A 15,735-nucleotide genomic window follows, 5' to 3' on the forward strand; every position below is an offset into this window, starting at 1 on the left:
GATTGAACCATTTAATCCATTTACATTGAAAGTAATTGTTGATACATTTGTAGGTGTTGCTATTTTATTATTCGTATTTTTAAATTTTTTTATTTTTTATTTTTTTGTCTTAAAGAAGTCCCTTCTAAGATTCCTTGTAATCTTGTAATTTTGGTTTGGTATTGATGAACTCCTTTAGCTTTTTCCTGTCTGGGAAGCTCTTAATCTGTCCTTCGATTCTAAATGACAGCTTTGCTGAGTAAAGTAATCTTGGTTGTAGGTAGGTCCTTGTTTTCATCACTTTGAATATTTCTTGCCAATCCCTTCTGGCCTGCAAAGTTTCTGTTGAGAAATCAGCTGACAATCTTATGAGAGCTCCCTTATACGTAACTAACTGCTTTTCTCTTGCTGCTTTTAAGATTCTCTCTTTGTCTTTAACTTTTCACATTTTAATTACGATGTGTCTTAATGTTTGCCTCTTTGGGTTCATCTTGTTTGGGACTCTCTATGCTTCCTGGGCTTGTATATTTATTTCCTTCACCAGGTTAGGGAAGTTTTTCATCATTATTTCTTCAAATAGGTTTTCAGTTCCTTGCTCTCTCTCTTCTCTTTCTGGTACCCCTGTGGTATGAATGCTGGTACTCTGATGTTATCCCAGAGGACCCTTAAACTCTCCTCATTTTTTCAGATTCTCTTTTTGTTTTTGCTATTCTGTTTGGGTGTATTCTGGTACCTTATCTTCTAAATCACTGAATCAATACTCTGCTTCATCTAATCTACTATTGATTCCCTCTAATGTATTTATTCTTCATTTCCATTATTGTATTCTTTTTTCTGACTGGTTCTTTTTTATGTTTTCCAGCTCCTTTTTTATGTTTCCTATCTCTTTGTTGAAGTTCTCCCTGAGATCATTGAGCATCCTTATAACCAGTGTTTTGAACTCTGCTTCTGGTAGGTTGCTTATCTCTATTTTGTTTAGTTCTTTTTCTGGAGCTTTATTCTGTTCTTTTATTTGAGACATGTTTATCTCCCAATTTTGGCTGCATCCCTGTGTTTGTTTCTAGTATTAGGTAGGGCTGCCGCCTCTCAATCTTAGTAGAGTGGCCTTATGTAGTAGGTGTGCTGTGGGGCTGAGTGGCGCAGTCTTCTTGGTCACCTGAGCTGGGTACTCTAGGAGTGTCCCTTGTGTGTGTTGTGTATGCCCCCCTGTTGTAGTTGGGCCTTGGCTGCTGTCTGCATGTCAATGAGGGTTGACCCTCGGGATGATTGGTTGTGAGGACTGGCCATGACTACAGTGGAGGAGATGTGCAGGAGCTGACCCTACAGAGCAGGATTCACGTTAGCAGGGCATTGGTGCCCGCCCAGTGTGCTTTTTGGGTGTGTCATCCCCAGAGGTGGCCGGGTTATGCTCCAGGCTGGTCCAAAACTGGCCACCAGGTGTGCCAGCCCTGGGGCCTCCTGGGAGTGGCCCCACTGCAAGCCAAATTCAGCCCAAGTTCAGATGCAGCCTCTGCCTTGCTCGGGGCCACCTGGTATGAGCCACAGAACAATCCACAGATGATCGCTGCCTGCAGTGGTCTTGGAAGTGCCTCAAGAGGCCAAGCCATGAACCAAGGACAGCTGTTGCTAGTGCCAGGCTTAGGGCCGCTCTGCCAGAGGTACAGGACATGCCAAAGGCAGATGCTGCTTGTTTGGATTTTGTAAACGTTTGAGAGATTTTTAGGAAAGTTTGTAGCATGAGTCAAGGCAGGCCATTTATACAGAAAAGCCACTGGAAAAAGCTTAGGTGTGCCCAGAAGTTAGGTGGGGCAGCTTCTCAGGGAATCATGGTGAAGGAACAGTGTTAGCCATGTTGATGGAGACTCAGATATGGAGGACACCTGCATCTCTGTACGCTGGGATAGGGGAGGGCCCTCAACAAAGAAACAATGGCTACCACCAGCTCCTCCGTCCCTTGCCCTTCATTCCTTGCCCTGAAGCTAGACAATTCAGTTCCTCCCTATATGTCCCTGGTGCCTTTCGAGCTGCTGTCCCAGCACTGGAGCTCAGAGTGAGTGAGTCCGACAATAAGTACGTCCATGCATGGGCCCTTTAAGAGGAGCACCTGGGACTCCAGCCACTCTCTGTCTCACTCAGCCACAATCTTTGCTGGTTTTCACAGCCAGAAGTTATGGGGACTTTTCTCCCTGGCACTGGAACCCTGGGCTGGAGAGCCTGTGTGGGGCTGGGACCCCTTGCTTCTCACAGGGGAACCTCTGGAACCTAGATATCCCTCCCAATTTTTAATGGTCACACGTAGGTGTGGCACCAGCCAATTCCATGTCTCTAGCCCTCCTACCAGTTTCAAGGTGGCTTCTTCTGTATGTCCATAGTTGTAGGGCTTTGATTCAGCTAGACATCAGGCGATTCTCAATGATGGCTATTCTTAGTTTAATTGTAATTAGGTATGGTGTGAGGAGGTAAGCACAGCATTTACCTACTCTGCCATCTTGATCGGATTTGACTTCTACCTTTTGTAATAATGAAACTCAAGATTCTACGAACAGTTCTAAGTAGCAACTTTGGTCTGTAAGTACTAAAATGACTATAAACACTTATGGAGCAGCTGTAAGTTCAGAATCTGTTTTCTCAGCTCTATCATTCTGTCTATCATCCTAATTACCACATGTACCTGAACAACATTTGCTGTGCAATCTCAAGGGACAGTCATTGAGTTCACTTGACTTTCTTTCCTCCTCTCATCCTATTGTATAATTCATTATACCCCTACCAAAGAATAAATTGTAAGAAATAAAAATTCAAAGGAAGTAGCTCCTTATCAGAATACTTGTAACTGTTTAGAGTTAGAGAAAAATGAGATTACCAGTAATGGGTGGAGCAGTTTGACCACTGACAATTTCATTTGTCCTCTGCCATGGGCACAGGTAGTAAGAAGTTGGTTCTAGGAACACGTGAGATTTTTCATTTGCGAACTTGCTTCAGTAAGAGGCAATATACTCCTACAGAGATGTGCAACAGCTATTTTTACTCTTGAGTAGCTGTCAGTGGGAACATTTTGTAAACAATCAAAACACAATCTCTCCCAAGGGCTCACTCTGTTGGAGTTTGCACTAGTTGTGCAGGATACAGGTTTGATGATGCTAGAGTAGTTGTTACCCACTGACCAATTAGAAAATGCCACACCAACCTCTATGCAGAGAAAAGCTGACTGGTGTTTCTAAAGGCTAAATAAATATCCTTCATCTAGCTGCAGTACTTCGATTTTGGCCATGTCTTTGGAATCTTCATAGCAATTATCAGGAATATTTCTCAACTTCCAAACCCCAATCCCCAAGAAGAAAGAGAACTATAACGAGTGATCGGAATTCCTTTTTTGTTAAATCTAATTATAAATATAATCTGAAGTCCAGTGAAAAAGATAGTACATGTTATATCTTTTAATAACCACTAGCCTCTTAGGGGTTATTTGTTTCTGGAAACAAAAGAGGTTCAGTTCCCCACCCCCACCCCCCAAATTCCAGTCTCTTCAGGATTATATGAGACCAGCTATTGTGTAAAAGCACTTGCTACTACTATACACAGAGAAATGAATGCAACAGGTGAAAGTCAAGCTTTGGAAAAATAAATTGTAAGGAGGTCAGAAAGAAAGATAGAGGAAAGAAGTGGCCCTGTACTAGTTTATAGATGGTGGTGCTTAAAGATACAGTAAGAACATAAATCTCAGTGCATAGCTGACCCTCACAAACACAAGGTCAGAGTATAAATTAGAGGAGCCAGGATATAGCATTTGCTTTCTCCTTTTGTAGCTTAAGCTCAATCAGCTTGGGAACATCATTGCACCCAGTTAGTGAACTTATCTGAGACCTTCTAGTAGGTAATAACATAACTTTAAAAAGCTGTATGGTTATTCAGGCCAGTTACTCAGGCAGGGAGGGAGCTGGACAGGGCTGAAACCACTGCAAATAAGCTAAACTGTATGTCTGTAAAATTTCCCTTTTATCTCCATGTGGCATCCCAAATTGTACAGAATCTTGAAATGAGACTGAAAAATAAGATTTGTCATCAAGAAACACTGACTTTTCTTCCCTCAGCCAATAACATCTTCTATTCTATTTCCTACCTACATAGGTTTACTGTCTTGCTCATAAGCAACCCTGTTCCGAGGATATTTCCTTACTGCTGTTTATCTAGAGGCTGAGACTAAAGCTGTCAACCATTTTCTTGGTTACTTTCCTACCATAATGAGGGGAATAAAATAGGAGGTCTGGGTAGTTACAGAAAGAATCACAACAAAGTGCCACATCATGTAGCAATTATTTTTTAAGATACAAAAAGAATCATGCTGTGTAGTCCACATTCAAATTGTTATAACAATGAAATGCTTCATCCTTTGCCCTTAAAGATATTCATTAAATATAAAAGAGTAAAGTGATTAGATTTTTCATAAGGATTAACAAAATAAGTTTCCTAGGCAAAGTCAGTTTTCTGTTTTTCCCCAAAGAAGTAACCAATTCGATGTTTTAGGAACATTGATTATTCACAAATGATATTTTCTTTTTATTTTCTTAATGAAAGCATTAGATGTTTTCTACGGAAAAATTGTAAAAACTCAAATAAGCAAAAAGAAAGAAAACAAAAAGCAATAAAACTTGCAAACCAGAAATAACAGTGTCAACACTATGGCAAAATTAGGATATATCTTTCTAGAACCTCTTTTTGTGCACACAGACATAATATTTTATTTAAGTTTTACAAAAATGGGATTGTACTATACCACACAGTAACCTCTTTTTTCAATAAATCATGGCCGCTTGTCTATTAATATCCTTTGGATTTTAACGAGACATGAACTAGTTTCAATCTTCTTAAAAACCATGCCAGATTTAAAAAGTTCTCATCACAAGGAAAAAAGATTATAACTATGTATAATTATGAATGTTAACTAGACTTATTGGTGTAATCATTTTGCAATATATACAAATGTCGAATTGTTATGTTGTCCTGAAACTAATATAATGTTATATGTCAATTATACCGCAATTAAAAATAAATTAAAAAAACATACCTGGAATTTTTCACCTTTGTGCATCTGAGTTGATCTAAATTCAGGAGAATCTATAAAGGCACAGGGGTAAATGTTATGCAGAAAATGTCCTCGATAGGAGACCTTCATTCTGATAATAGAAATTAATGTTAATAAACACATAATATTTCACAAATAACATGACAAACCTTAAAATCTCTATAATCTTATGGGTTTATATTTTGTACTCAAGTTTTAAAGACTCCACTGATGACTGACATAATTAAAAAAACTTCGTGAAGACAAGTATTTATTTCAAAATAAATTTCACCAACAATAAGAAAAAAACAGTTTTAGTTTTTCCATAAACATGTGACTTCCAATGCGTATCATTGCTCTTATATCCAGAGTGACCATATGATTTATTACTCAAACTCAGACACGTTTGAGAGAAAAAGGGTGGTAGTAACAATTATTCCAAAACAATATACACTAGCTCTCTCCCCAGAAATGGATATTCCTAGAAGTTATATTTGTGATATTCAAAAAATAAACAAACACCTCTGAAACATACACAAGCATCTTGAATTTTAATGCCTAATTTGAACCTATTTCAATTTTGACTCATTAACTTTAAATAAAAGGTCAAAAAGGTTTAAAGTGTTCATAACTGAAAATCCTGACATCAATAAGATTCAGAGCAGGAAATTCTACGTAACTTTAACATATTGTTCTGTGTTATTCCAAAATGCAGTCACAAAATGAAGGCCCACCACTAACAAATTCTGTGACTGCTTCCTCCATTATTTGGCAATATTCCCTATTCATTTCCTATCCAGAGGCCATGAGAAGATTCAAGGCAAACTGGGAATTTCAATTTCCATGGAGCACTTACTTTCCTTTCAGGAGAATACTCAGACGGTCGTCCACTGAGGTTTTATCCTCTGCAGCATAAGTCTGGCCCTTTTTCAAGGCTTGGATCATGCAAAACTGTCCAGTCAATCTTCTGAACAAATCTGGAGGCACTCGGAGTGGTTCAAACAATCGCCGGTAGATGCCATTCAGTTCCTTTTCAATCTTTACCTGAAATGCAGCAATGATGAGATGCTATACTAACACTGCGACACTGAATCATTGGCTTCTGTGGTCTCGATACAGTTTCGAGAATAAAAAAATTTGCAACACATACCATCGCCCTTCTGTATTTTAGTCAATGGAATCTTACACAGAGAATAAGCAATGATATAAGTTTAGATACTAAAAGGGCACTTTTGCCCTTCGACTGAACTAAGAACATATGAGGCAGATTTGCACTATTGATCACATCTCCCTACGTGCTGTAAAGCAACTGTGGAGGTTGTGAACGTTGTCACAGGGTCACCTTCCCAAGCTTAGCATTTTCTATAAATAACACTAAACCTTTTAGTTTTTAGTACACTTTTGTTCCACAGAAAGAAATTACACTAACTTTGAAATATTATAGCAAGAAAATAAACACATAAAATAGGTTTCAATGTGGAAATACATTTATGAAAATACATTAAGCATTTTATCTACATGTAATTATCATTTAATGCATCAATATAGGAAAACAAACATCCATAGCTGCAATCATTGCTTCTCATTTATTTGTTCTGCAGCAAAGTGAAGAGTGCAAAAGGTTGCAGTGTAGTTTTATCATAAGCTAAAATAAATTCTGTAGAATAGAGAACCCACTGGCAAGTAAGGCTGGCTACTGGAGGAAGAGAAAAACAAAATGGCTCAATCACCTCTGTTGACAGACTACCCAAGGCCCCGGTCATGCCCCATCTTTGGGCCCAGCATTAGTCTGGGAAAACTGTACTGCATGTCAATGAACTTTTAGGTTCAAGTGCTCACCCATCCCAACGAAATCTGTGGCAGTCACACTATGCAGTTTATAGACCCAGGTGATGAAAGCTGTTCACATCACTGCAGCCTTTGCAATGCTCTTCTTGTCCTGCTGCTTCATTTTAATGAAGAATCAGCATTTATATTTTTCAAAAAAGTAGGTTATAGTCCGAGAAGAAACAAAATCACAGATACTAAGTGATTTACTTACTTGGTGCTACCACATCAACAACGTCTGAACCTTATGTTCAAAACTTAGGGTTCTAGCAAGTTCTGATATTCAGAAACTGTAATCCCCACTACTACTACCACCTACCTCTTTCCCTTCAGAGAGCTAGCTGGTAATGAGTGTTTAAAATAATTTATTCCCACTTCCAGCATGCACACTAGCCAATGTAGCACAGTAATGGACATATGAACCAAAGAATCTATTGACTGACATTCATAACCTATTCATCCTGCAAGTCTTAGCTCGAGTCCTAATTCCTTCATGAAGCGCTCTTAATTCTTCTCTTTGAAAGCATCCACTCATTAAATGTTTTGTTGAGCACCTATTATGTGCCAGTCAGAGTTGACAGGAACAAGGAATATAACAGTAAGTGTGGCAGATAATACTATTGCCAACTATTTGCTGTTTCCACTCCCTATAAGAGGATTATACATCCCCTCACCCCATTGTACCCCCACATTATCAGGCATGGCCAAGCCACTTACTTTGACCAATGAAATGTGAGCAGAATTGACATATGCCCCTTCTGAGTAGGAGTTTTAAGAGACACTCGGTGTTTCTCTTTTGTTCTCTTGTACTTTCCTCTCTGCTATGAGAGTGCATGTCCAAACAGAACCTGCTGCTTCAGCAGAGACCCAGAAATGAAGACACATGGAATAGAATCACAGCTGACACACAAATGCCAGAGTCAATACATAAGGTGGATGAGGAAAAGAACCTTTTGCTTTCACATATCCCTAAGATTTTCAGGTGTGTGACACAGTATAACCTACAGATAACTAATTCCGTGTTTCCCTGAAAATAAGACCTAGCCAGACAAGCAGCTCTAATGCATCTTTTGGAGCAAAAATTAATATAAGACCCGGTCTTATTTTATTATAAGACCGGATATAATATAATATAATATAATATAATATAATATAATATAATATAATAGCAGATCTTATATTAATTTTTGCTCCAAAAGACACATTAGAGTTGATTGTCTGGCTAGGTCTTATTTTCAGGGAAACAGGGTACAGTAGGCAAAACAGACTGGGCTACAATGTTTGATGAGGTTACAATATAGTGGAATGCCTATTACACTTGTATCATTCCAATTGTAATTTCCTATGAATTGTCTTGTTTTCTAAAATAGTTTTCTACATGCATTTCTGGTCTTGAACATAAGATTAGGGCAAGCCCTGTATCTCTGACTTCACTGAATATTTTTGTGTGTGCCTTGGACAGTCAGTAAACATGTAGGGAGTGATTTCTTGGAGCCAGGCTGTTTTCCTATTATATTTCCATCTTTTTGTTCTTGGTATGACCAAGAAAGATAAATCAAGAGTTGAAATGAAAAAGTTAAATCCTAATGTTTTGGTGACAACTCATCGAAAATGGTGATTTCCTTAAAAGAATATTTTTGCATAAGATAAAAAGACATTAAATTAAAAAATTTGCATGATAAAAATCGCATGAACTATTTGTAAATAACTAATGTTCATGAAGGTTACCCATGAATAATTAATTTTATAACTAGGCAAAGATATTCCCAAGTGACATTTGAATATCGATAGACAAAAGAAATAATGAAGTTATGTGACTAAAAAGAGAGAATACACTCATGTTCTCTCCTCCAAATTGCCCTGATGATTTAAAAAGTTTTACACACTCGTTTGTAGAACACATTTCATGGTATTCAAATGTTTCACTTTCAGGCATGTATAAACAGAAAATCTCATCTTCAGAGAAATGATATTAAAGGGACTAAACATGTTAGATGTTCATTCTCAGGTCTGAACAAAATACTTTACAAGCTTTTTAGCTTTAAAATTTCTTCCTCATTAATTAATTTTCAGTGATTACCGGTCTTTTCTTGTACAAAAGATATGAAAGATGCAAAATGTTGACACCAAGGAACACAGAGTTCCAGATCATGATATCCAAGGCACATCGGTAGAGCGTGGCCCAGATGATATAAAGGGTACATCCTGTTGAATAACAAAGTGAACATGTTAGATGGTTCGAATAGCATCACCATGAAGCTTAATAAACTTATCCCTTGTATCTAAAATAAACAAATTTTTGAAATAACCTAAGTCAAACATCCCATTAAGTTTCGTGTTGTTTTTTGTCTGATTAGCGAAAAAAAAAAGAAAAACATGCTTTGATGCAGAATATTTGTAAAGTTAGAAAGTACTTTTAAAAGGGGAAAAACACCCATAATTCTACTACTTAAAGAAAACCACTACTGATATTTAATACTTTCTTACAGTCTTTACGCATTTTTACCTGATGACAAAACTACTGTAATTTTAAAACCTACTGTTTTACTTATTGTAGTAATTTTCTCATTCATTAAAACTCTTCATGTATATAGTTTTTAATGATTGTAACTGATTAAAGCATAATTTATTTAATCATCTCCCTACTGGTGGACAGATGAGATTTGTTTGAGGTGTAATTTTTGATAAGTACCCAAATATCTTTATATATAAAAATTGACCTATTTTGTGACTGTTTGCTTAGGATAGATTACCTGACAGTCAGTCAAGGGAGTGAACTTTACAGCTTTTGATGACATTGAAGAATTGTTTTCCAAAACCTTTCTAACAAACTAATAATCATACTAGTTGGGAATGCCAGTATCAAGTTGTCCGTACTATAAAATTTGAAATCTCTTAATTTGATAGTGACGACTTTTGTATATTTTGCATTTCCATGATTATTGGTGAGCTTGAATATTTTACCAAAATCTTCCAGCCATCTGAATTTTCACTTGGTAATTATCCATTCATCTATGGAAATCTTCTTATTTTTCTTATCAATTCTCTTACTTTAGATAAAATATCAACAGTTTTTTTAAATATCAATTTTATGGTGAGAGAGTTCACATTTTTAATTTAAAATAAAATTATCAGTATGATTCAAATGTATCAATGACACACACACGTAACAGCTAACCTCGCATGTTAAAAAGTTATTCATTTGTAATTTTTTATTTCATCAGAATAATTTGGGGCATTTTATGCTGAATGACAGCATAAAATGTAAAACTTTAAATGTTCTTTAAAGAATATTTCATAGCAAATTCTGAAGAAATTTAAAATATTATTACTTAAAGGAGACAAAGAAACATAATGGAAGGGCTGACTGGGAAGCTGGAGCAGCTGAAGTGTAGAACTGGTTAGGCCACTTTCCCGCCTTAGTTTTGGATAATCATTTAACTTCTCTAGGCCTCAGTTTCTTCATTTATAAAGTTGGACTAAATGATCTTCTTGGTCCATTCCACCTCCAAAACCCTGTCTTCAAATTCATAACTAGCTTTTGGTTTTGATAAGGTGTTGTTTTGTTTGTTTGTTTGTTTGTTTGTTTTTAATTCAACACTGTTCTTCCTGCTGCAATCCTTATCTTATTCAGAAATAACAGACAGAAGTCCCACAAGCTACCTTCTAGTTACCCTTCCAGCCTCTTCTTCGGCCATTCCATGTCATATTTCATATATTTCAGGCACAATGAACTACTCTTTATTCTTCCTCAGTATGCTGAATTTCCAGCTCCTCTGTGACTTTTACCTGGATACCACACACGCCCACACTCAAAGAAATCCTGCTCATCTTGCAAAAGCTAGCTCCAATGTCTTTTCCTCAGTGGGACCTTGCTCCATCTTCCTGCTAAGCCTGTCACTCTCTCCATTTCTCCCTGCCACTATGCGCACACCTGCATCACATGTGACTACCCATCTGTTTCTCTCCGGCCTCCCAAAGAGTGTCTTTCTCAAGGATGGAGATTGCCATCTTCAATTTTTGTCTGATACATTACAGGTGCTCAAAAATGCATTGAATAAATGAATCATTAGGGAAAGAATTACAGAGAGTAATTTGTCAAGAATCACTGACTAAAATAATAATTCATTTGTTTTAGTATTTTGATATTAATCAATTTAATCTGTTTCATCAGGGTTACTGGTGCCCCCAAAAAGAGACTTGAACTATTGTATCTGGGTAATTGATCTTGTTCCCAAGAGTGCTTTGCTGGCCCCTGCAAGTAAATGCCTACTCAAATAATAATATTTAAGACTATATAGTACTTACTATGTGCCAGGCACTATTAGTCAAATGTGTATACGTATACACACACACACACACACACACAAAATCATTTAATTCTCACAATCCCAGGAGGTGGTCTTATTTTTACCCTTATTTGACACACAGGGAAACTGAGGTATAGAAAGGTTAAATCACTTGCCCCAGTTACACGGTAAGCAAGTGGAACCAGGATTCAAATCACACAATCTGGCTCCAAAGTCCACACTCTTACACAAGAATGGATTTTCTGGTATCTGGAAAATCTAAACAACATATGAAAACATACAAAGGTTTATCTAAAGTAAGTAAGGGAGAAGTAGGGCATGTGAAGGCCTATGTTCTAAGTTACTTGATATACTGCTAATTTGATAACAGACACATTTTTGGTATGCTATAGACCTGACAAGGAATTCTCTGAAGCTCCCAGTGCAAAGCTGATCCGAATCCAGTTACATACAGGTATCCAGTTAGGTGTCTTACCTACAGTTAACATCCCCCTAAGAAGAATCATATGGAGGTGAAGAGTAGTTGGAATAACCAACCCAATTGCAAAACAAATATTTGCTACATGAAAAACTAGATGATGTATCTCTCTCCAGTTTTCACAAGTGGTCTCATTGGCAGGCACAGGGATAATACTTTCTAACTCAGGTGTAAAACCTATGGCAGTTGATTGTGCTAATGGGCTGGATTCGGTATAATTCATCTTGAAAATTCCTGTAAAAACAAATAAACAAAAGGACAATCATAAAAATGGCAGAGGTATCTTATCGCCCCTTTAGGTGGTATACCAAAATTATTTCTGTGAACATATTGTTGGTAAATAGATTACTTTGGTGCTTATAAATTAGACAGACCTCGGTCCAAATCCCAGCTTTGTCATATATTAAATGTATCAATTTCCTTATCTTTTACATGATGATAATAATACCTCATTTGATTTTACGATTAACATTTGACTTTATCATTAAATGAAATAAAATACATAAAATACTTAGCATAGTACACTATTCTTATATATTTGTATATATGTATATCTATCTATATATATATCTGTAATACCTATATATCTGTATATAAACATACATGAAGGTAGGAGAGAGAGGAATGATGGAATTAACTAGTCCAAAATATAATCACCAATGTTCATAAACCGTAGCAACTGCAAAATTATTTAGTATAGTCTTCCATCATATTTCTTCTAGTGACAGTGAATCCAAACAGAGAAAAAAATAACTGGAAAAACTGATTTTTTTAATACTTTCCAAAAAACCCAACACTCTCATATTTACTATTTGAAGGCTTAGGATATTTGGAAGGCTCTATTTTTATATTATCAAGAAATCATTGCATCATACATATATATTTTACATTATCATTTATGTACATAATAAATACATTACTATTATCATTTTTATATACACACAGAGATATAACATTTACTCTTTCTCTTAGTGTCTAATTTAAATCCCTACTTTCTTTCCCATAAAAATCCTAGTTGGTTGCATCTCACAAACTGAAAAGTAGTAAACTTCCATTTTAGAACAGTTATGAATATACATTTAATTATTTAATATTAAAGTCTGTAGCAAATATATTTCAAAGAAAATATATTTCACACAAAGTGGCACTACTTTCTAACTGTATTACTTGTCTCTGGTACTTAAAAAACTCTTTCTATTATTACTTATACAAATTGGTCTTACAAAAACTATGTAGATTTACAGAATATATGAATTATTCTGTTTCAGGAAAAGAATTCCAAATGGGGAGATGAATGTACCTTTAAATTTAATTTAGAAATATATATTTCTTTCCAAATAAGGTCATGCAATTAACCATACTTTCCCATTAATTTTTTTAAATCATACATAAAGGCTTTAGGTGGTAGAATAATTGGGACAGGCTAGGCATTTTCAAAGTATGTCATTACACAAATGTGAAAATTCCACATCTCTTAAAATGATAAAAAACATACACATACAAACTTAAAAAAGTGAATGAAATGATTAAAGTCAATTAAAGATCTCTTCACATAATTCTGAAATAGCTCATAAATACAAGAGAAATAGTTGATTAGGCATCATTATTTTAATAACTCTACTTACACAAAAGTTTGCTTTCAAGAACCAAATCAGAATTAATCTCATAATTTCTGCAGGAGGAAGAACGATATTAAATGTCTTCTATCACTCATAAGCAAATGTCAGTGTCAGTTTATGTACTAGCATTACATAAGCTAACAATTAACTACCATTTCTACTGCACTTTAGAATGTGCTTTCACTCCCGTTGTCCTATTTGTTCTTCTAACTATTCCATGTTCCCCATGAGGTAGGAGCAATGTCATGTTCATTTATGTATATCCAGGGCTTAGCCTCTGTAGAGGATGCCAGAGGCAGAGGTGAAAGCCATACCAAAGGAACACAAACAATGAGGAACATCGTTAGAAATCACTTTTCAGTCTCCCCAAACCTCAGTAGTAAAGACGGGAAAATGACTATCCTTCCTGAGGTTGAGAGAGTCAACGTCCATACAAGCCCCAGAGCCACATAAGCCAGGGAAAAGTCTGTGCCTGGGTCCTCTTCTTCCTAGGAACAGACATGGCTGGACTAAAGGCAGGTAGACTAGATGGTCTCTGAAACCTCTTCAAATTTTAATAGCTTGTGTCTCTAATACACATTTCTATAATAAGCTAATTAATACATACTCCCCCTCCCACATCTACCCAATTATACCTGTGTTGCCAACTAATCCACTGCAGTTTAATTTCAGGCTTTTAAAAGTTCTTCAAGTAGCATTAAAAGTACCAGTTTCTGGTCCAAGAGAAATGATAGGAAAACTGCGATCCACTGACCCAAGAACCAGGAAATAATATGAAATTTTAAAAGGTGGGATCATCTTACAACATATTTTGATACACTACACCTTATTAAAGATGTGCATACATACAGTCTACATATTTATTTAATTTTTATATGTATTTATTGTATTGTATAATAATTAACATTACATATTTATTATATACAATTTATTACTTATTTTTGTATGTTTATTGTCTATGTATATGTATCTATATATCTATTTTGAAATGCCAGTCATCTATTGTCAATAAATATTGATAGGATCTTACCAGTTTCAACTTCCTTGCATACCTATTAGTGGATTCAAGTGGTTCACACTGAACTATCCTTATACAGAGAATGAATGGGTCTAATGAGGAAGATTAGACTGATAAATTGGTAAACGTTCAGATTAATATTGACTAAATTAAGAAAAATTTTCTTTCTCCTATTAGTTCCCTGGATACTAATTCCTTCAATTCCCTGTTCTAGTCAAGTTCTTTTTATCTTTTGGTTTTCAAATGGGTATTTGCAGAGCTAAATAGCTAAATGGTGAAACTAACCTTAACCCTTCACCAAACTACAAAAACGAGAAAGATAACAGCAATGAGCAAAAGTCGTGCTAGTAGACCAATTCATTCTGTAATTCTGACCGAACCTTTGCACATTTCGGAATGGCAAAGGACATTACGTCGCCAAGAGTCTTTTTGCACTTCTTGCTTCAAAGGCAAGCAGTTTCTGGGACTTGTCTAGCCAACAAATCCGTTACCCAAAGCCTCGGAAACGGGGGTGCGGAGGGATAGTGGCTAGGATTTCGGGTTCTCTAACCATCTACGACCCCCAGGGGCCCCGCTCACCTGGCTCCTTAAAGAAGGAAGGTCAGTGTCAACTGTTCTTGACCCGGAGCTCTCCAGCCAGGAGGGATGTACTCTTAGCGCCGTGCCCTACCTCGCACTCACAGCTCCGGGCCGGTGTACCGCCTCCACGCGGGACCTGGCGGCCCTACAGCGGGAAAGGAGGAGCCGTAGTGGGTTCGGGGGTAGTGAGCCCCGGGAGTCCAGCCGGGAAAGGAGAGGCGGTGCTGACCGGGTTTGCCCGAGGCAGAGCGCGGGAACCGGCCCGATGGGGGCCGAGCTCCGGGGACGTTGGCGCTGCCAGACCCGAGTTGCGGCAGCTGACACTTGAAGGTGTGTGGCCTCGGCACCCAGACCCGCGGAGAAGGGCGGCTTCCAAGGGCGGCTTCCAAGGACAGGGAACCCTGAAAGGGTGCGGCCAGCGAGGAGAGGCGGGGCTCCCGGCGGCCGAGGCGCAGAGAACTGGCAGCTGCTGCCGGAGCAGCCAAAGTTGCTCCCAGCAGAGCAGGGATCCAACTTTCGCTTCCCGATTTAGCCCCCAGGAGCGCGTTGCTGCAAATAGCCAGGCTTGCGGGGGCAGCGGGCTGCAGTTGCGCCTCCGGCTCCTTACCTGGCTTGTCCCTGGCACCGAGCCTGGTCCGCGCTGGCCAAAGTTTGGGGCAGCAGCGGTGGGGCGCGGGGGACACGGTCGCGGCGGCTCGACGGGAGCCCGACGCGAAAGCCTCGGCGGATCGGTGGGTCGCTAGGCTCCTCGGCGCGTGCCGGGTCCCGGTGCCTGCAGCGGCTTTGACTAAAATAGGCATCGCGGCGGCGGCGGCTGGGGCTGGGGCCGGGGCCGCACCGCGCACGCGCCCAGCGCCCCGGCG

General features: G+C 38.1%; 1 protein-coding gene across 1 annotated transcript in view; it reads right to left on the reverse strand.

Moving 5' to 3' along the window:
• The window catches only part of BVES (blood vessel epicardial substance), a 34,067-nt gene extending 19,067 nt beyond the window's left edge, over nt 1-15,000 (reverse strand). The window contains exons 1-5 of the mRNA XM_033103607.1: nt 14,873-15,000; nt 11,654-11,890; nt 8,949-9,073; nt 5,898-6,085; nt 5,045-5,153 (exon numbers count right to left, since the gene is read on the reverse strand). Coding sequence (XP_032959498.1) covers nt 5,045-5,153; nt 5,898-6,085; nt 8,949-9,073; nt 11,654-11,879 — 648 coding nt within the window. The 5' untranslated portion in view covers nt 11,880-11,890; nt 14,873-15,000. The remainder of the gene's footprint in view (nt 1-5,044; nt 5,154-5,897; nt 6,086-8,948; nt 9,074-11,653; nt 11,891-14,872) is intronic.
• Nucleotides 15,001-15,735: the final 735 nt, after the last annotated feature.

Source organism: Rhinolophus ferrumequinum, chromosome 3 (assembly GCF_004115265.2).
Source record: "Rhinolophus ferrumequinum isolate MPI-CBG mRhiFer1 chromosome 3, mRhiFer1_v1.p, whole genome shotgun sequence".
In the NCBI taxonomy this organism is placed as follows: Eukaryota; Metazoa; Chordata; class Mammalia; order Chiroptera; family Rhinolophidae; genus Rhinolophus; species Rhinolophus ferrumequinum.